General features: G+C 51.1%; 1 protein-coding gene across 1 annotated transcript in view; it reads right to left on the reverse strand.

Annotated features, from left to right (window-relative positions):
* LOC102448349 (uncharacterized) overlaps window positions 1-22,370 on the reverse strand; it is a 91,683-nt gene that overhangs the window by 7,869 nt on the left and 61,444 nt on the right. The window contains exons 5-7 of the mRNA XM_075913379.1: window positions 19,149-20,721; window positions 15,634-15,704; window positions 7,244-7,444 (exon numbers count right to left, since the gene is read on the reverse strand). Of these exons, the coding sequence (XP_075769494.1) occupies window positions 7,244-7,444; window positions 15,634-15,704; window positions 19,149-20,721 (1,845 nt within the window). The remainder of the gene's footprint in view (window positions 1-7,243; window positions 7,445-15,633; window positions 15,705-19,148; window positions 20,722-22,370) is intronic.

Here is a 22,370-nt window from a genome sequence, read left to right on the forward strand (position 1 = left end):
ATCCCCCCTCACTCTTCTCTTCTGCAGACTAAATAAGCCCAAATACCTCAGCTTCTCCTTGTAGATCATGTGCTCCAGCCCCCTCATCATTTTCGCTGCCTTCCACCAGACCAGCATTGCTTAAAGTGTGTGCCGCGAGCCAGTCGGAGGTGTGCTGCGGAGATATGGTGACCATACGTCCCTTTTTTCCGGGACAGTCACGGATTTAAAGACACCCAGTGCTAGTGCGGCACAGCAGCAACTCCCAGCCTCCGCCCAGCAAGTAAGCGGCTCCCTTATTGCTTTGCGCAGGCAGCCAGGGCCACTGCCAGTGGCATACAGCGTCCTGAGCTCCAAGCTCCCATGCAGCAAGCACCATTGTGCGGCAAGCTCCCTGCCCCCACCGCAGGGCCTTTCCCTCCCGCTGCAGGACTGCCTCCGCCATGCGCCGCCAGCCCAGCCTCCTCCACCCGCAAGCGGCCGCCACCCGGGGCCAGAGGGGGAGGAGTGCAGGTTGGGGGTCAAACCCGGCAAGCCGCTTCTGGGAGCTCCCACCGGAGTCCTGGCAGAGACCGCGCAGAGCCCAGCTGGAGCGCTGCAGAGCGGGAAACGTTCGGGCTCTGCCAGTGCGCTCTGTGCATGGCCCTTTCTCCCCCTACCCCTTCCCACTCCACTGGGAGAGCAGCAGTGCATGGACCTGCTTGCTCTGCTGCGCTCTGCAAGCCAGATTTGGGAGGGTGGGGGCTTTCTCCCCTGCCCACCCCCATGCTCCTCCTAATGGGAGCCAAAACAGGTGCAGAGACTGGAATGTGGCACTAACCCAGCTCCAGGCCCGGCAAGCAGTCCTGCCTTGGAAGCAGCTGGAGCCAGGGCTGCGGGGACTTCTGGGGCCCGACTACAGACTCCAGCCCCGCAAACTGGAAGGCAAAAGGTGGTGGAGGGGCTCAGAGAGAACTAAGGGGAAGGAGGGTGGGAGCGGAAGGGGCTTGTGCTGAGAAGAAAGGGACAGGGTGGAGGAGAGACAAATGCCAGGGGGCCAAGTAGAGACAATGAGGAAAAGGGCAGGAGGAGGGAGGGGAAGTGTCAGCGAGGGTGGAGGGGACAGGGTGATGCTGGGAGAAGAGAGGGGAAGGACACTGGGGGCAAGAGGAAGCAAGGGGAGTGGGAGGTGCTAGGAGAAGGGTTGAAAGGAGGGGTGGGCATGAGGAAGACCGGGGATAGAGCCATGTGTGAGGGCACAGAGGGGCATGAGAGGAACTGGGGCAGAAGGTGGTGAGGGGATGGGCATCAGGGAGAAAGGGAGCAGGGGCAGTGAGGGAAGGAGGAGCGTGCAGGGGTAAGGGAAGGTGCAGGTGCCAAGGGATTCTGGGGGTGAAGCAGAAGGGCAGACACCTGCAGGGGAGAGACCAGCACCAGAGAAGAGAAGGTTCGGTGGAGGCCAAACTCATCCCCTATGGGTAGGAGGATGGTGGGAAAAGTTCTTAGGGGGAGTTACTTTTACTTTTGATCATGTGTCCATCTTGACCCCGAGAGTCAGGGGCATAGTAAACAGAGGAGAGAACAGAGTTCAAATGGCAGCTTTTGGGGGGGGGGCACAACAAGAATCCTTGGTGTTCCCCATAAAAAATTGTTTGGTGTTCCTCGGTCTTAAAAAGTTTAGGAAACACTGCACTAAACCATATCATTTCTGTACCAAGGGGCCCACAACTGGACACAATACTCCAGATGTGGCCTCACCAGTGCCAAAAAAGGGGAATAATCATTTCTCTAGATCTGCTGGCAATGCTCCTCTTAATGCACCCTAATATGTCATTAGCCTTCTTGGCTACAAGGACACACTGTTGACTCCTATCCAGCTTCTCATTCACTATAATCTCCAGGTCTTTTTCTGCCAAACTGCTGCTTAGCCAGTCAGCCCCGAGCTTGTAACAATCGAGCCACTGATCATTACCTGTTGAGCCCTACAATCTAGCCAGCTTTCTATCTACTTTACAGTCTGTTTATCCAATCCATATTCCCTTAACTTACTGGCAAGAATTGTGTGGGAGACAAATCAAAAGCTTTGCTCAAGTCAAGGTACAAGTACAGGCAGTCCCCGGGTTACGTACAAGATAGGGACTGTAGCTTTGTTCTTAAGTTGAATTTGTATGTAAGTCGGAACTGGTACATATTGTAGGGGAAACTCTAGCCAAACATTTCTCCAGAGCTCAGTTTTATTCTCCCACACCTCACTTCCCTCAGTCCTTTATTCTCAAGCTGAGGTGTCTGCTGAGAAAAGCCGCTCCGCATCTCTCTGGTCTGCTGGGGGAGGGGGAGCGCTAGCTTCGAGTCTCCCTGGTCTGCTGGGGGGAAGCAGCTAGTACGGGGTTGCCTCACCCAGTTTGTAAGTAGGGATCCGATGTAAGTCGGATCCATGTGACCCGGGGACTGCCTGTATCAGCAATAAAGCAGTCAGCTACTCTGTCCATTCCTGCGTCTCCTGTTTTTTCTTTCTCATCTGGCATCACAAACAGGATTCCGGGGGAGAGTTGTGCCTGACCACCACTTCTCCATGGATTACATGGGTACGTCTGACAAGTTGTTTACTACAACAACTGTTAGTTATTTTATTGTCAAGTTGGTGGGGAAATAGTGGGGACCTTATGAGTGTCCCTCCAGGAAACATCCGGATTGGCTGGCCATTCAGGGATGGATAGAATCCTCTCCTGTGTGCAAAACTTCTCAGGAGAAGGAGGAGGCTGTGATGGTGCCGGCTCCGTGTGAGGATCTGTCTGGCTTGTGGGAGGAAGTTACTAACTTTAGAACTAAAGTAGAAACTCTGCATTAAATTGCTGAAGAGCAACACACTGTTAACCGTCAAGAGTGTTCCGGGAGCCAAAATGGCTGAGAACTGTATGGATGATTTTTGATTGTCTTCAGTCTGAGAACCTGACCTTGAAGGGTCAAGCAGGCGTCTTAAGGCAAAATTCCTTTTTCCCTCTCCCCCTCTTTCCAGGAGAGACACAAAAACATGAGGCATTTGAAAATTTTTAAGAACAGGACCAGGAGATGTGGGGGCTATTTGAAAGAACCACTCTCCTTGCTAAATTGGTAATGAAACAAGCCCATGTCCATGGAAGGGGATCATTCAGCAAGAGAAAAAAGTACCAGGCCCAGACAAGCTGGCACACAACAGATGTAAAAACTGGCAGAGGGAGGGCATAGTGAGAGGAATAAGGAAAAGAATACAGGCATAGGGAATTCAGATCCCTGTGAATGGTGGTAACTTGGTATGGCGATATACTGGAAGGCTGTGTCTAGACTAGCAAGTTTTTCCGGAAAATCAGCCACTTTTCCGGAAAAACTTGCCAGCTGTCTACACTGGCCGCTTGAATTTCCAGAAAAGCAATGACGATCTCATGTAAAATCATCAGTGCTTTTCCGGAAATACTATGCTGCTCCCGTTCGGGCAAAAGTCTTTTTCCGAAAGACTTGTGCACAAAAAGGCCAGGGTAGACAGCACAGTACTGTTTTCCGCAAAAAAGCCCAGATCACGAAAATGGCGATCGGGGCTTTTTTGTGGAAAAGCGCGTCTAGATTGGCCACAGACGCTTTTCCACAAAAAGTGCTTTTCCGGCAAAGCGTCCTGCCAATCTAGACACGCTTTTCCGAAAATGCTTTTAACGGAAAACTTTTCCGTTAAAAGCATTTCCGGAAAATCATGCCAGTGTAGACGTAGCCGAAGTGTCATTTTGGGAGAGTAAGCAAGTGATTTAAGGAAAAAGAACAAGAAGTTAACTCTGCAGAGTCTGGGAGGGAACCTAGCAGTTGAATGTTGGGTAAATGCTATTGAGGGAAATTGTTATAGGAAAAAAATTCTTGGTTTCTCTGAAGCCATTCTGATGGAAAAATGGGCTTTTCCCAAAAGAAATGTCTGTAAATAATCCAGGCAAGGATACAATCTGAGGGGGGAGAGAGGTTGTGTGTGTGTGTGTGTGTGTGTGTGTGTGTGTGTGTGTGTGTGTACACAAAATTGTAGTGTAAATATGTAAGAGTTTTAGAATTTACCCAACAATCATGATTTGAAAAATTCTGTGAGGAAGGTTTGAAATAAATTGTTTTTTGTTTGGATTTTAATAAGGCCATTTCATTTGAAGCTGTGAAACTGACAAGACGCTTCTTGCCATTGTTGGGACTAAAAGAGTGACTGTAAAAAACAATTCAAAATGGAGGCCGTGAACTTTTGACCTGAGGACTCCATTTTGGTCAAAATGCCTGTCAGCAGCAGCGGACTTTGAGCTGGGCTGGCTCTCACCAGCCAGAATTGGTTTTTCCCACCCCATCACCTCAGAGTTCTGTGCCATGGGTGAGGTGAAGGGGCGGGGGGGCTTTTCCATCTATGCTCCTGTCAGCACCGTACCGCCATACCGACTGTGACGAGGGAAGGGGACGATATACCAGCAGTGATCCACCACCGTAAAAGCTCCCCACTGGGATCTCCCTAGAGTTCTTTCCTGAGAGCTTCAAACTAGCTCAAGGACAGACGGTTTCAGACCTCGGCTGCACGGCACCATTGGCACCTCCCAATGCAAAGGGGGTTTATTTCAGTTCTTTCCTATCATCTCTTCCTTTCTTCCTGGCCAAAGTGGGTTTCTGGGTATAGGCTTCATGGCTCTTTGATGAAATCTGTGCACTGTTATAGTTATTGCTGGTTAGGGATGCTTACTATGGTTTGTGTTATTGTTTGATTCTGATTTGAATTCCCCGTTTTCCCACTTATTGTAATTTTAATCCCTTAATACATTTGCGGGTGCATCTAGATTGTCAGCTGTCTAAACCGGCCACGAGTTCTTGAGCAAGAACACTGACGATCTAATGTAAGATAGTCAGTGTTCTTGCACAAGAACTCTGACTCTCCTGCTTGGGAAAAGCGCTCTTGCGCAAGAGGGCAGTGTAGACAGGGACAGGAATTTTTTGTGCAAGAAAGCCCCGATGGCGAAAATGGCCGCCGGAGCATTCTTACGCAAGAGACCGTCTCCACTGGCACAGATCCTTTTGCGCAAAAGCATCCGTGCCAGTGTAGATGCTCTTTTGCGCAAATACTTTTGACAGAAAAACTTTTCCGTTAAAAGTATTTGTGCAAAATAATGGCAGTGTAGCCATGTTACTTTATTTAGAGAGTCCTTCTTTATTATTTCCATATCACACTGGGAAGGTGCACTGAGGGATTACTCCAGCACCCTGGTGACAGATATGGGATAAGGGTGCCTGCACTCTCTTAAACAGGATAAAGGGGTTACCTTTTGATTTCTATGTTCCTAAAGTTGCCTTTGTCTCCTGGGTAACATCATGCACAAGTAACTAGTGTTGCTTGGCTTTTGGTATTTAGCATTTAATCTTGAAAGTACCTCAGTGTATACAGATCAATAACTTTTTATAAACCAAGTTGTGGCTATTACAAGGGGCAGCCAAAACCAGGAGAATGGAGAGAGATTCTGGATTTCTTGTTTCTTGGTAAAATAGCGAATAAGAGCCATAGTAAAAGAATTAAGGAAAAACGGCAATATTAGAAACATTGAGCCTTAAGGTAGCTCTGAATAACCAGCCTATCATTTTGATAATAGTACATGAAAACTCTGTGAGTACAAAAGAAAAAGTTACACCTCATGTAAAAATTGATATGCCTAATGTAACGTTATAGAAGTTAAACTCTAATTGGAATGTGCATTTTCCTATAACACATGCAGGCTGTGTCTAGACTGGCAAGTTTTTCTGAAAAATCAGCCGCTTTTCCGGAAAAACTTGCCAGCTGTCTACACTGGCCGCTTGAATTTCCGCAAAAGCACTGATGATCTCATGTAAGATTGTCAGTGCTTTTCCGGAAATACTATGCTGCTCCTTTTTCCAAAAGACTTTTGTGCAAAAGGGCCAGTGTAGACAGCATAGTACTGTTTTCCGCAAAAAAGCTTTTTTGCAAAAAACCACGTCTAGATTGGCCACGGACGCTTTTCCGCAAAAAGTGCTTTTGCGGAAAAGCATCTTGCCAATCTAGATGCACTTTTCCAAAAATGCTTTTAACGGAAAATGTTTCCATTAAAAGCATTTCCGGAAAATCATGCCAGTATAGACGTAGCCGCAATGTATATTGCAGAAGGGGTAAAATAAATGCTACTTCACATCTTATTAGGGCTCCAAAAAAGAGCCACAATGGTCGGTGTTTTCTTTTTCAGCGTACTTACTGTTGTGGGAGCAAGAATCGAAAGCGAAAAGTAACCAGAACTCTGGCAGTTAATTGTGTCCCTTTTTAAGACAGAGTCTAGGAATTGCTGATAACTTTGAATCCAAAAGCAAGCCAGAAAGTATCTGTGTGAATGCAGATTGCCTGGCTGACGCGGAAGGGTGAGAACTGCCCATAAGGAACAGCACAAAGAGGTTGTGGGTGGTTAATATACCTGGTCATTTAGCTAGGCTCATACTGTAACCCTCCGGAGGGGAAGGTAGCAGGGGAAGTCAAACGGAGAATAAGGGGGGCAGGTTAACCAATCTCTTTTGGACTAAAGGGAAATGCATGCTACTTAAACCTCTTCCTCTCCCTACACCTCCACCTCAGGCCAAATTCTCAGTTACACACCTATCACCTTGGTGGTCCACCCTTCCCCAAAGGCCCGTGGTTTTTCATGCATTGGGTTTGCAAAATATCTATCACTCAGACTGTTTGGTATCTTGTACATTTCAAAGGTTCAGGTGCCGCAAGGAGCATGGGGCCAGCGGGGAAAGCCGTTTCCCGCTGTGCCTCTACCTGCCCTGCCTGTAGAGACAGTGCTGGGAGGAACTGGCTTTTAAGCCGGATCCCCCCAGCACCGGCTCCTGCTCCCCCCCTTGCTGCCCCTCTCTGATAGAGGAAGCAAAGGGGGGAAGCAGCTAGTCGCATCCCAAGTCAACTGTCTGATAAGCTTCTGCTTATCGGATAGTCGACTATTTCCTTACATCCTCACCTGCTGGTCCCTCCTGGGCTCTTCCACTGATACCTCCGGCCAAGGCACAACATGGGCAAGGTGGTGGGGAAGCACACTGAGACCTTGGCTGTGCGAAGAGCAGCACCATTGTCATGTCCCTCAACCTGCTTCCCCTGGGAGGGGGCATGGAGGGGACAGTCTCTCACACAGGAGCCAGGATTATTGGGGCTCATACTCCTGACATTGAGGGACCCTGAACCGGCCCAAACCCAATGCAACTGCTCCAGATCAACCCAGCTTCTGATACCCGCGGGGACAGGAATCCTTACCCAGCCAGCTCACGGCCTCATAATTCTCCTGCATCACAGCCCAATAGAGGGCTCTCTGACCCGGGTCCAGCAGAGCCCATTCCTCCTCAGAGAAATACACAGCCACCTCCTCGAAGCTCACCGGCTCCACCACAGCCATTTCTTTTCCCTGGCTCTGCAGGCCGTGGGCTGAGCTTGAGCAAGACATGGGTGTTCTGCAGCCTGTCGGGGGAAGAAAGGCAATTGGGGACATGTCAGAAGGAGCTTTAATCCCGTCTACACCCTCCATTCTCCCCAGACTCTGTCCCTGGTGACACACGTTCTAGACTCGGCCATTTTGGGCAAATGGTGAGTCTCAATATTCCATAAACAGCAGACACAGGTTAGATCCCAAATCCATATTCATTTCTTTCAATACCTGGCTTGAGTTTCAATATTCCTGTGCCTGCAATAATGGGATTCAGTTCTGAGCACCCAGTGTTTCTGATAAACAAGCTGCATATTCACCTGCCTGAATATGGGTTTAGGTACAAGAGTTCTGACACCAACCCAGGAAATCTGTCACCCTTGATACCAGGGGATTGGAAATAAAATTCCACAGGAAATGGAAGTACAGTAAAACCTGCATTATCCGGAACTTAATCTTTCGGAAAACTGTAGAAACCAGCTAATCTCTGATGTTGGGAAAAGCAAAAAAAAAAAAAAAAAAAAAAAAAAGGAATTACCTGGGGGAGGGGTGAATGGCAGCTGGAAGCAAGCATCTCAGCTCCCTCCACAGCTCCTGGCACCCCCGGCAGGCCAGCCCCTCCCGCCCCCCCAGCAGGTCACCCCCACCATCTCCGCCTCCCAGCTTCCACCCCCCCCATCACCAGGCTGCATCCCGCCCCCTCTGCGGCTCATGGCCACCCCAGCAGGCCACATCCCGGCCCCCACATAGGCCCCGCACGGCTCTCCCTGCCCTCAGATAGCCAGAATTTTTAGGTAACCCTAATCCTCGGGCGTGCCGGATAACACAAGTTTTACTGTACAACAATGTAGAATGAAAAAATGCAGTAGAGACAGGAAACACTACTCAAGAAACATGAGGCCATGGGATGTGGAAACTGCTACCCCAGAACATCCCCAGGGATCCCTGGCCTTTTGCACAATGCTGCCTAGGACAGCTCCATGCACACGGATCACATGGTCAGTGGTGACTCCCCCCCAAACACTTCTCTCACATGGGTGAGGTGACCGATCGACCTCACCCTTCCTGGCTGGTGCTCTCCTCCCTCCTTGGCTGCCTGGGCGGGAGGGCACACTCCCCTCTCCTGGCACCTGGGATCACACCTCCCTGGGGCAACACATAGGCAGGGCTACACCCCGCAGGGGGAGATGGCGGAGCAGGGGGCTACAGGGCATGAAGAGGCAAGAGCAGGGAGAGGGCAGCAAGAGCGGGAGGATGCAAAGGGCCGATGTGTCGGCAGCAGTGGGAACAAGTCACCGGCTGCCGCCTGGCACCTTCTCCCACTGATCAGCCATTGCTGCTAGCAACACAGTCAGTGGCAGACAGAAACGGGATGGGTGGAGGGCCCTGCTGGCTGATGCTGAGACCCAGCAGAGGCTGCGCTGATGGACAAGTTGGGGGAGCGGCCGCTGGACCCTCCACTCCCTGCTGATTGGCAGGTGGCTGGCAAGCAGGGATGTGGCAGCAGCAGGACGCGCCAGCGCTGATGGGAAGGAAAACAGAAAATACGGGACAATTGGCCTGTTTTTAAGAAAAAGTCAGGACCCTGCAGCAGGGCTTAAATCCAGCCCTGTCCCTTTAAACCCAGGACAGCTGCTCGCCCTAACTTGGGTGCTGGGGAAGAGGCAAAACAGCAGCTCTCACAGGAAGCCCCCAGACACTAAATATAACCCCCTTTTGCAGCCCCCCACCTGGCAGTGGGAAAAACCCTTTGCCTCCCTCTCCCATATTTTTGCAAACACTGCAAATGCTCCCCCCACCGGCGTATTTTTTTTCTGGCAGTGCCCAGATTCTGTTCTTAATCCCGTTGCCTGTCCTGATTGTGTCCTTTGGCCCCTCTCTTGGGAACTTTTTTTGGATTGGGGGCCACTGACACAGAAAAACCAGACAGGGCCTGCACACAAGTGAGAAACAAACAAAAACACCCTCACTGATGTGGCCCCTGACAGAGAAGCAGAAAGACACTCCCCACATTCCCCTAGCGGGCCCAGCTTGGTAGATTTTGTGCGCGCCATCTCCACGGGGATTGGCAGGGGCTACAAAGCCAGTGCAGCCAATGCTAGGGGGAGGGTCCCTGAGACTCGGGGGCTGGATCCAGGCCAATCAAGGGCTCCCACCCCTGCTTTATAATGTGAGACAGTCAGGTTAAGCAGACGAAAGAAGATCAGGAATTCTTTAGACCCTAAACCCAGGCCTGGCCACAGCAGTGTTTGCAAGAGGCTTGTAACTCAACCATTTCCCTGCATCCAGCCCCTTTACCAGGCGAATCCACCTGACCCAGCAGGGAAGAGCTGCCTTGGCCAGGCCCTGGGGGACACTGGGCCATTCAGATCCCAGCCCTGGGAAGCGGCCCTGAGATGCCCCATCCTGGAAATGGGAAACACCCACATCTGCCCCACTGGCCACAATACTGCAAGTGGCTCTTTCCCCTCCGCTTCCATCCCCTCTGCCCCTCCCTAGCCCGGGTTCCCCTCTGCCCCCGTGTGAACCCCCCGCGCCCCGCACGCACCGGGCTGTAGAAACACGAGCAGCTGGTCTCAGCGTTCGCTCCTCAGGGCGCGCTGCGCAGGCGTCCCCGAACGGAGCATGCGCAGTAGCCGGAGCTGAGGCGGTCACTCTGGAACGCTGGGGACAGCTGGCCCCGCACATGTAGCTCCGTGGGCTGCCTGCGCTGGGCCCCGCCTCTCTGGCACTAGCCCTGCCCGGCCTGAGTGTGCGGCTGCAGGAGCTAGAGGGTTAACCCTCCCCCCTCCCACAGGCTCTGCCCCCTGCTCCGGGGCTGGGCTGGATCTGAGCTGCAGGTGAGGGGCGAGCCCCGGGCAAAGGGCCGGGCAGGGAAATGACCTCCCGCCCCCCCGCCCCTCCTCGCCCCAGCGCTGTTCCCGAGGGTGGGTGGGGGGTGCGAGTCCCAGCGTTGTTCCCCCTCCCCCCGGTGCGCTTGCAGGAGCCGAGCCAGGTCCGGAAAAACCGGTTCTGGGCTCTGCCTGGGGCACGTGCTGCCCTGGGGAGCTGGGGCAGGGGGACCCCACGAAGTGCCCCCTGGCATCCTGCTCTGCCCTGACAGCTGGAGCCCGCAGGGGCACTGACAGGCTGGGCTGCAGGGTTCAGTCCGACGGGGCTCGCCCCGGGGTGTGTCTGTAGCCGGGCGATCCGGGATGTTCTCCCCCCACCCCCAGCTGCTGTGGCAGAGAGACGCTGTGGCCCAGCCCTCTGCTGCCTGTGGCTCAATCCCAGGAGCTTTCTGTCCATAGTTAGTAATTAGGTGGCAAAATGCAAACTCTGGGGCCAAGGGAACGGGTTCCCCCCCAAACATGGAGCAGCGACCCCCCGGAGTCATTTGTACTGAGCTTGTGGGGCTCACAAGGGGAGCGAAACGGGAGGGGCTGGAGCAGGAGTCTGTGGCCACACCAGGTCCTGCCCAGGGAAACTGGACAGTGAAGGAGCGAGTGGCTCCCTGTCACCCCATTCTTCACTCCATCAGGGCCAGCAAAACCCCCTGTCGGGGGCTGGCCAGCCCTGCCTTAGCAGCTCCGAGACACTAGTCCCAAAACAGGCTCTTGGCTCTGATCTTCATTAAAGACGGGGCAAATCACATTTTTCAGCAGCATGTCAGTTTTATTGGGTGTAAAGGGGAACAGAACATGTGAAACATGAGGGCTGTGTCTACACTGGCCACTTATTCCGGAAAATCAGCCGCTTTTCCGGAATAACTTGCCAGCTGTCTACACTGGCCCCTTGAATTTCCGGAAAAGCACTGACGATCTACTGTAAAATCATCAGTGCTTTTCCAGAAAAACTATGCTGCTCCCGTTCGGGCAAAAGTCTTTTTCCGAAAAACTTTTGTGCAAAAGGGCCAGTGTAGACAGCAGAGATTTTTCTGCAAAAAAGCCCCGATCGCGAAAATGGCGATCGGGGCTTTTTTGCGGAAAAGTGCGTCTAGATTGGCCACGGACGCTTTTCCGCAAAAAGTACTTTTGCGGAAAAGCGTCCTGCCAATCTAGATGCGCTTTTCAGAAAATGCTTTTAACGGAAAACTTTTCCGTTAAAAGCATTTCTGGAAAATCATGCCAGTGTAGACGTAGCCTGTGGGTGTGAAAGTTTTTAACGTGGGTTTTTCTTTGAAGTAGGAATAAGAGATCCTCCGGAAAAGGCCTTTTTTCCGGAGGATTGGGGCCAGTGTAGACGCTCTTTTCCGGCTTTTCTAAAAGCCGGAAAAAAGCGGCGGACATTTTTATTTAAATGCCGCGGGGGATATTTAAATCCCCCGCGCATTTCCCTATTATGACCTGTCAAATTAGCATGCCCCTTTCGGAAAAGGGGCCAATGTAGACGTAGCCAGAGTGTTTCCTTTTGTGTTGGAGCCTCAGGATTCTCTTCACTTTTCAGCCCCCCATGTCTGAATGCTGCTCTCTGGGGGGTGTTGGGCTGGGGATGCAAAGTGCCAGGGTGACCGGGGTGAGTGTGGGGACAGGAATCTTTGTTCCTCCTTTGCAAAAATAAAACAGAATTTAGTTTCTCCCACTCCTGGTGTCCTTTGTTTTGCATGAAGTGGCTCCCACCATCACATGGCTGCTGCTGGGGATCCCCAGTGAGGGGCCCCTCTCCTGGAGGCCAGGGCTTGGGCTGTTCCATATAGGAAACCCCCTCTGGGCAAGGAGCAGAGGTGTTGCTGCGGTGTCCCTTAGAACATGCAGCTAACTGGTCTGCTCGCCCAGGGGGCAGCAGCCTGGGGCTTGTGGCACTTCCTCAGACCTGCTGGGGAAGAAACCCGGACTAAGGGTGGGCTGGAGCAGTATTGCTTTTTGGAGTTGTTTATTGGTACAGATTCTTAAGAGTAAAGTGATACTCACACACCCACCCATCACATGCATGCTGGCAGTTTGGAGGCAGGCTGCAAGTGCAATGTAAATGACTTTTGATTTTGCTGGTGGCTGGAGTGCTGGCTAGGCATCAGCTTCCTGGAGACTCAACCATGAGGTTCCTTGGGAGATCCCTTCGGATCTGCAGGAGGCTTTACTTTCTCTGGGCCGGTCCTGGGTGTCTGCTGTGATGTTACATCTTGTCCGAGAGAGAGAGATTTTCTGGGCGCGTCTCTATTAATTTATCTGCTTGCAGGGTCTTTGTCTGCCTTAAAAGGTCACAGATCCTAAACTGCCTTTGATTGGGTATTTCCTCATTCACTCTTCACACACATGCCATAGGTTATGTACGTATTCATTAGCAACGTGGTTTCTAGGCAAAACTGGGCCTCATGACCTTGAGTACATGAAATTGCATTGTGCTAAAGATAACATACCAAAGGCATGATAAAAAGCTTAACATAAATTATAACTAAGAAAGCCAAGGTCAGGGAAAAAGGGAAAAGCAGAGGAGTATGTCCAGTTAACTAGTCGCCAGTGGAGAGGAAGGAAAGGGGTGTCGTGCCCAACTGGTTACAGGGCCCCTTCCTCTCTTGGGTGGGAACAAAGGCTCAGAACAAGGGTCTCCCATCTCTCCCTGTGAGCTGGGCCATGGCTTGGCAGAAATCTCCCCCAGGGACTCGCAGGCTTGAGAGATGTTTTTGGTGAATCATTTTGTAAATGTCAATTGATCTACACGATTTCCTCAAGTGGTGGGTTTGAAGCTTTTGTTTAAAAAATGTCTTTATTCAAATGTTAACAGTTGTAAGGAATTGGAGGGGGGGGGGAGGCTGTCAGCCAGTGGGGAGCCACGGATAATGGTTTACTGACAGTCGATACCGTCACTCACAAAGCTTTACAGCCATAGATCAATGGAACTATAGAGAGTTGCTTTTGCGCAAAATCTTGTCAGTCTAGACGCAGCCACAGAGTTCACGCAAGCCCACGAGTAAACATCCCAGCTCAGGTAGGTTGGGCAACAGGGCTGGCCTTAGTGAGGTGGCCGCCTCAGGTGCCAGACTGGCGGGGGGAGGCACCACTAGGACCCAGTGTGTAGAAAATTATGTCTGCTGCTGGCCCACGCAAAAGGTTACGGGGGCGTCACTTGAGCTCCCCACCTCAGGTGCCAAAATGTTGTGGGCCAGCCCTGTTGGACAATGTCCTTGTCCTCTCCGGCTTTCAAGCCCAGCAACGTAAGCGGCCCATTCACATGCCCAACCTTTCTCTGCACCCTGCTCAGAATCACAGCCCTTGGTCAGGGCAGACCAGAGTTCAGAGGTGACCTGCAGAGTTCACCTCCCATTCTGAGGGAGTAAGAGACATCTCACTAGTGCCGCTGGTCACTCACCATCCATCTGCTCACCACTCTCTGGTGCCTTCATTGCCCCCTGGTGGCTGCTCATCACATTTGGCGTGTGGTGGCTTTGGGCCAAACCTAGAGATTTCTTGTGTGAGGCCGCACGCCTTAGAGGGAACTATGATGGGCTGTGTCTACACTGGCATGAATTTCCGGAAATGCTTAAAACAGAATAGTTTTCGTTATAAGTATTTCTGGAAAAAGAGCATCTACATTGGCAGGCTGCTTTTCCGGAAAAGCCCTTTTTCCAGAAAAGCATCTGTGGCCAATGTAGACGCGCTTTTCCGGAAAAGAGCCCCGATCGCCATTTTTGCGATCGGGGCTTTTTTGCGGAAAAGACTACTGTGCTGTCTACACTGGCCCTTTTCCGGAACAGTGTTCCGGAATAAGGACTTATGCCCGAGCGGGAGCAGAGTAGCTTTTCCGGAATATCGGCTGATTTTGTACAGTAGAGCGTCGTTGCTTTTCCGGAAATTCAAGGGCCAGTGTAGACAGCTCGCAGCTTATTCCGGAAAAGCGGCTGATTTTCCAGAATAAGTGGCCCAGTGTAGACACAGCCAAAATGATGTGGGATGCTCAGATCTTTTGGAAATCAACTGTATGTATCTGAATGAGTGGAGGGCAGTTCACCCCCACCCCCACATTACTATAGACATTGATGGTGTGGAACTAGCCTAGGGAAGCTGGTTTATCCTCTGCTTCCCTGGGGAGCGAAGCCATTCACTGGCCATTTGGACAGAAGGAAGGACTTGTGTAACTCTTGCCAGTGGCAGGGGAGAGTGTATTTCTCCACCCGAAAGGAAGCTGGTTCTGTTTATGGGCGGATGTTGGAAGCTCGGGGTTTAATATCACATCTGCAGATTATACTTTGCAGAAGATTTGTGGGAGTGAGAAACACAGCAGGCGCCTGAGGCACCAAGACAGACTGTGGTTGGAGCAGTCAGTGAGGCATCCTGGAGAAAATGGAGACAGCTGGAGACTCAAAAAAAAAAAAAAAAGACTCCCAGGTGCATTCTGCACCACTGCACATGCACAGAATTAATGTCCAGGGGGTATGAACAGTGTCGCTGGCCTTTGTTTGTGGAAGGCTGGAGATGGATGGCACGAGACAAATGGCTTGCTCAGTGTCTTCGGTCCATCCCCACCGGGGTAGCTGGTGTTGGCCACTGCCGGCAGACAGGCTTCTGGGCTAGATGGACCTTCGGTCTGACCCAGTACAGCCATTCTTATGTTCTAAGCTCAGGGCTCAGGGTCGGGGGTCTCACTGGACCACCTTGATTTTCATGCAAACCTGCTCCTGGGTTAGCATGTGGCCTTTGGTGGCCAGGCTGGCAGCTATCCTGCTCTAGACGGCCACTTTCCTGTGCCTAGTGTGGAGGTTGTGGACGTTGGAGGCCTCCCCCCAAACCTGGATGAGGTCCACGATCTCTGCACTGGACCAGGCGGGTGCCTGCCTCTTGCGGCCCCGGGCAGGCTCCTGGGAACCGCCAGCCTGGTCCCGGGAAGAGGTGGAGGGCTGGGTGGCAGCAGGTGGCTAGCTCGTGCCGTGCCAGGTGCAGTGTCTGCTGGCTGGGTGCTGGCAGGCTTGCACCTGGCACAGGCACCATAGCCAGACCATGCCCCTTTAAGGGCTCCAGGGCCGGGAGTGGGGCAGAAGAGTTTCCCTGGTTGTGCCCAGAGTGGCCACCAGAACAAGCTGGGAATGGCTAGCCTCCCGCTAGTTTGAATTAAGTGGCTCCACAGCCCTTAATTCAAACTACTTAATTCGAACTAGGCGTTAGTCCTCGTAGAATGAGGTTTACCTAGTTCGAATTAAGCGCTCCGCTAGTTCGAATTAAGTTCAAACTAGCGGTTTGCATGTGTAGCGCCTATCAAAGTTAATTCGAACTAATGGCTGTTAGTTCGAATTAACTTTGTAGTGTAGACATACCCTCTGTTCCCTGCCTAATTCCCACACACAGATGAGTGGCATTTGGCTTCCAGAGATCCAGCTGTCCAGCGCTGGGGTGAGGAGACAGCAGCACCAAACAATTAACTGGTCATCAGCCCTCTGCCTCTTCCTGGTCTGAGCAAACCCCAAGCTGGGGGAGAAAACCCCAGACAGCCCTCCCACAGGCTGCAGCCCTGACTGCTGAGCTGCTGGGCCACAGGGAGGAGAAGGAAGAGACTCAAACTCCTGCAGGTGCTCCCTGTGCCTCCTTCAAGTTCCCCCTCTCCCTTCCTGTCCCAGCTGGGATCCCCCCGACATGGACATTATGAGAAGGACACTTGGGCCAGGCCTTACTTTGTCTCAGGACACCTGTCCTCATGTCCCATCTTGCATCACCCATTGGCTGGGCTCCCCCACTGCCCTGGAGCTATTCCCTGGAAGGGGCACATGCAGAAAAGCTGCTAAATCCTCCCCTGCTGAAATCCCACAGTGACACTGGGATCTGTTCGACAAAATACTGAGAGACGAGGAGGAGGGTTTGTGGAGGAAACTGGGGCTGGAACTCTGCACAGATACAAAAAAATGGGTCCACTTCCGCAAAACTTCTCTGCAGAACTCTGGAGCCACATGCAGAGTTGCAGGGCTCTGCCCTAAAACAAGGCAGGTAGGTGGAGGCAGCTCCCACAGCTGCCTGTGTTGCTCTCCTAGATCCCCCTCTAGTCATACGGGTGGTTCAGAGCCACAGTCTGGGCATGGTGAAAGTGAGGCAGAGAGCAGCAGGCAGCCCTTTATCTTCCCTGGGATGAGGCCCCAAGCAGCCCCACCCCACCCCACCCCCGGGCAGGTGGAGGGGCCATACCACAATTCCTCACAGCACCCAACTGGGCTCTTAGGCTACGTCGACATTGGCAAGATTTTGTGCAAATATTTTGCACAAGAGAGCATCTACACTGGCACGTGCTTTTGCACAAAATTATCCATGCCAGTGTAGACGCTCTCTTGCGCAAGAAAGCTCCGATGGCCATTTTAGCCATCGGGCTTTCTTGCGCAAGAAATTCATGTTGCCTGTCTACACTGGTCTCTTGCACAAGAACAGTTGCACAAGAGGGCTTATTCCTGAGCGGGAGCATCGTAGTTCTTGCGCAAGATGCACTGATTTCACACATGAGAACATCAGTGTTCTTGCGCAAGAACTCGCGGCCAGTGTAGACAGGCAGCACATTTTTGCGCAAAAGCGGGTGCTTTTGTGCAAAATCATGCCAATGTAGACACAGCCTTAGGGTATGTCTAGACTGCATCCCTCTGCCAACAGAGGGATGCAGATCAGACAGGTCGACATTACAAATGAGGCAGGGATTTAAATATCCCGTGCCTAATTTGCATTAAAATGGCCGCCGCGTTTTGCCAACTCAGCACTTTGTCGGCAAAATGCGACAGTCTAGAGGGGGATCTGTCAAGAAAGAAAGCCTTTTTCAACAGATCCTGTAAACCTCCTTGCTGGAGGCATAAGGGATCTCTGCCTCAGAGGTTCTCTCTGTGGTGGGAAACGTGGTTGGGACTGGCCAGTGCATCCCTGGGACCCGCCACCAGATTTCCTAGTGTAAACTGCCCCTGAGCAGCGGCTGTGTCCTGCTCCCCACTTAGCAGAGTGATTGCTAGGCCCCGAGTGCCCTGTGAGGCCTGATTGGCTCCTCCCCAGACACTCTCACATGACTCCAGGCCGTGCAGAAAAGCATTTAGTGTTTGTCCATTTCCTGCCTGATGGGCCAGAACTCACGAGATGCTCAAACAGTGGGACAGAGAAATGTCATTTCCCCATCCAGTGCCATTGGAGAGGGATGGGTGATTCTGTGGCTTCCTCCATCGCCAGCAGCACCCTCCGCCCTAGACACAGGAACCTTTGTTCCAGCCATGGAAAGTTTTATCCTTTCCCTGTTCTGCCACTGCACCTTCCCAAGAGTCACTGCCCATAGCGGCCTGGCTTCTCCATGCTCAGGAATCCCAGTGTGGTTCCTGTGATTCTAAGTCAGGGTCCTGAGGGCTGCAGGAGAAAGTGTCACAGACCTGGGCGTGGGCAGGGAAATCCAATGAACCTTGCAGTACAGTGTGACCAGTCCTGTCTCAGCCCTGGTTCCATCTCTGGGTACAATTGCTGCTGGGCTTTTCTGGGCTACTTCAGATTGTTTGTTCTTGGGAAGTTGGGGACCCAGCCTCCATGACTTTATCTAACTTTTCTTTAAACTCTGTTATAGTTCTTCACAGCCTCCTGTGGCAAGGAGTTCCACAGGTTGACTATTTGCTTTGTGAAGAAGAACTTTCACTTATTAGTTTGAAGCCTGCTACCTATTCATTTCTTTTGGTGTCCTCTAGTCCTTCTATTATGGGAACTAATGAAGAACTTTTCTTTATGCACCCTCTTCACACTACTCATGATTTTATAGACCTCTATCATATCCCCACTAAGTCTCCTCTTTTCCAAACTGAAAAGTCCCAGTCACTTTAGCCTCTCCTCATATGGGACCCGTTCCAAACCCCTAATCATTTTAGTTGCCCTTTTCAGAACCCTTTCCAAGGCCAAAATATCTTTTCGGGGATGAGGAGATCACATCTGTACACAGTACTGAAGATGTGGGCGTACCATAGTTTTATACTTCCCCATCTACTTCTTCCCCTGGCTTCCCCCTTTCAGCTCCCTCCTCCCAGGTTTCCCCCTCCCCTCTCCCACCTTCTCTCTTCCCCTCGCCCACCTCCTTTTCCCAGTCTCCCCAGAGGTTAATCCCCCCTACCACCTCCAGTTTTGTTAAACAAAGAGAGTTTCTATTTTTGAACACACATGTCCTTTATTTTTTACATCAGGAAGGGGGGTTAGGGAGGGGTAAGTGGAAGGAGGTGAGGGAGGAATGGGACAGGAGCCCCCGATGGGGAGGACTGGAGTGGCTCTGTGGGCTCCTTGGGGTGGAAGCTCTCCTGCAGGGTCTCCTGGATCCTGACATCCCCCCCGATTGACCCCCTCCCTGGATGGCAGCCTGCAGCAAGTGCAGCCGGGCTGATGGCCGAGTGCTGTGATATGCCGAGTGAGGGCATTCAGGGCACTCCAAGACAGGACTGCTTTGCTGTCCCTCATCGAGGTAGACAAGCAAGCAGGGAACCCTGAGAACTGTCTGTCTGGGGTGGGGGTCGGGTCCCTTTAAGCACAGCCCTCAGCTTGCCTGAGACAGCAGCTCCACACTCTAAGTCCTAACCTGATGCCCTGCCGGCACTGGTTCCAGCCAGCCTTTACTTCGGTTCAGGGTCCACTCAGTGTGGACATGCTAGTTCAAATTAGCAAAACACTAATTCGAATTAGTTTTTAGTTCTAGATGCACTAGTTCAAATTAGCTTAGTTCGAATTAACTAATTCGAATTAAGTTAGTTCAAATTAGTGCTGTAGTGTAGACATACCCAGAGAGAATTTCCCTCGGGAGTGGAGTGGTCGCTGGTGCCCAAGCGCTAATAGAAGTGTTTTACACGCCAGCTAATGAACTCTGACAGGTTTCTTCCCCGGGGGATTTGCTGATTCAGGACCTGTGTGGATTCTCTGATGTCTTGTACGGTGTGAGGCGTGCCGGAAGCTTTTCCCACAGTAAAGGCATTTATATGGTCTCTCCCCGGTGTGGAGTCTCTTATGTCCATTGAGGGCTGATGCCTCAGGGAAGCTTTTCCCACATTCATGGCATTTGTATGGTCTCTCTCCTGTGTGGATTCTCTCATGTCTAATGAGGGCTGATCGCTCAGTGAAATATTTCCCACAGTCAAGACATTTATATGGTCTTTCCCCACTGTGGATTCTCACGTGGGCAGAAAGCGCTGATCGCCGAGTGAAACCTTTCCCACATTCATGGCATTCATGTGGTCTCTCTCCTGTGTGGATTCTCTCATGGGCAGTAAGGGCTGATTTCTGAGTGAAATATTTTCCACATTCATGGCACTTATAGGGGCTCTCTCCTTTGTGGGTTCTCTCATGGGCACAAAGGGCTGACCATCGAGGGAAACCTTTCCCACATTCATGGCATTTATATGGTCTCTCTCCTGTGTGGGTTCTCTCATGGACAGTAAGGGCTGACCGCCAAGTGAAATCTTTCCCACACTCATGGCATTTATATGGTCTTTCTCCTGTGTGGGTTATTTCATGGACAGTAAGGGCTGACCGCCAAGTGAAATCTTTCCTACACTCATAGCATTTATACGGACTCTCTCCCATGTGGGTTCTCTCATGGGCAGTAAGGGCGGATCGGTGAGTGAAATCTTTCCCACACTCATAGCATTTATATGGTCTCTCTCCTGTGTGCAGTCTCTGATGAATAATAAGGTGTGAGCTCTGACTGAAGCCTTTCCCACATTCAAAGCACTTATATGGTTTCTCTCCTGTGTGGGTTCTCTTATGTCTAATGAGGGTAGATTGCTGAGTGAAACCTTTCCCACACTCATGGCATTTATATGGTCTCTCTCCTGTGTGCACTCTCTGATGAATATTAAGGTATGAGCTCTGATTGAAGGTTTTCTCACATTTCGAGCATCTATATGGCCGCTCTCCAGTGTGGGTTTTCTGATGTCTATTAAGGACTGATCTCAAAGTGAAGCTTTTCCCACACTCTAAGCATTTATGGGATTTCTCTCCCATGGGGACAATCTCATGTTCAATACGGGATGACAGTTCAATCAAACTTTTTCCACACTTCAGGCACTTGCAGAGTCTCTCTCCTGTGTGCCCTTTCTGGGGCAGAGTAAGGTCAGACTTCTCACTGAATCTTTTCCCGCAGTCTGAGCATTCAGAGGGTTTCTTTCCATTGTTATCTGTTTGCTGGGCTGGAGTTTCCTTGGGATCCTCGGATCTTCTTCCACATTCAATGGATTCCTCTGCTTTCCTGCTTGGATTGTTCTCCAGTTGATTCTCTGCACTATGTCGATTTCCCCAGGCTTTCACCCGTTCTACACACTGGGAAAAATCCCCTTCAGCTCCTCTCAAAAATGTTCCCTGTGGTTCTACACTTCCGGGATCTTCCTGCTGTCGATTGTCCTCCTTGTTCTCCCTCACTGTCCTAGCACCTGCTGGAAGAGAGAGAATACAGGCAGGAGTCGCTTTCTGTGCTGGGGAGAAAGGACCAACAGGGGAATGGCAAAGGCAGAAAGCACAACACAATAATAGTTGGAGAGACTGAGGCATTGAATTCTGTCTCCACACCCCACGCAAACACTCTCATGGGAAACGTAGGGAGCAAACTCCTGACAGCTGACAGGATGGCTGGGGAGTTGTGGCAGGTATTTGCCAGGGTGATACCTGACCCCCTACCTGGGAGACATGGGGCGGAAGTGAGGGCTCTCACTCACTGCTCATTTTGGGAGTCCCAGCTTTTTCCTGCACTTGCTGGAAGGTTTCTGTGCCAGTTTCCCCAACTCTTTACCTGTGGGGTTGCCTCTCAGGATCTCCATTTCTTTGCAGGGCTGGAGATCTGGGACCAGCCAGGCAATCAGATCAGTTTTGGGAATGGGGAATCCTGCATAGGGATGAGATCAGGCAATGAGAAAGCACATGGAATCTGGGCAAAGTATGTGACACAAATCTCTCTAGTTCTTTGTGACACAGAGTATGTGTCACAAAGAACAATCTCCAACCTCAGTCTGATCCTACATGGGTCTGTGGTAACTCAGACATCCTGAGAGCAGCAGACTTTTGGGGCAGAATGGGGTGGGGGATGTGACAAAGTTGGGATTAAAATCATGGAATCAGAGGCTGAAAGAGACCTTAGAAGGTCATTGAGTCCCACTCTATGCCCAAAGCAGGACTAACCCCAGCTAAATCATCCCAGTCAGAAGTCTTGGTTTCTTTGTAGCCATTCTGATGGAAAAATGGGGCCTTTTCCAAAGAAATATCTGTAAATAAATCAGGCAGGCAGACAATCTGATGTTTATGTATATGTATGTTTATATATGAAAATATAGTGTAAATATGTAAGGCTACGTCTACAACTGGCGCGTTTTCATGGAAAACTCTTTTGCGGAAGAGTTCTTCTGCAAAAACTCTTCCAGAAGAGAGCATCTACACTGGCATATGCTTTTGCACAAGAGATGTGCTTTTGCACAAGAGCATCCTTGCCAAAGTAGACACTCTCTTGCGCAAGAAAGCTCTGATGGACATTTTAATCATAGGGCTTTATTGCGCAAGAAATTCATGTTGTCTGTCTACACTGGCCTCTTCTGGAAGAGCTCTTGCGCAAGAGGGCTTCTTCCTGAGCAGGAGCATCAGAGTTCTCACGCAAGAAGTCCTGATTTTATACTCTAGAACGTCAGTTTACTTGCACAAGAACATGCGGCCAGTGTAGACAGGCAGCAAGTTTTTGCACAAGAGCGGCCGCTTTTGTGCAAGAACGCGCCAGTGTAGACACAACCTCTGGGTTTTAGAATGCAACCAATGATCAAGATTTGTAAAATTCTGTTCTGAAGGTTTTAAAGGAATTGGTTTGTGTTTGGTTTTTAATAAGGCCATTTCATTTGAAATTGTGAAACTGACAAGACATTTCTTGCCATTGGGACTAAAAGACTGAATGTAAAAACCATTCAAAATGGAGGCTGTGAACTTTTGACCTGAGGACTCCATTTTGGTCAAAATGCCTGTCAGCAGCAGAGGACGCTGCGCTGGGCTGGCTCTCACCAGCCAGAATTGGTTGTTTCCCACCCGAGCGGAACAGTCCATCACCTCA

Source organism: Pelodiscus sinensis, chromosome 32 (assembly GCF_049634645.1).
Source record: "Pelodiscus sinensis isolate JC-2024 chromosome 32, ASM4963464v1, whole genome shotgun sequence".
NCBI classification, from domain to species: Eukaryota; Metazoa; Chordata; order Testudines; family Trionychidae; genus Pelodiscus; species Pelodiscus sinensis.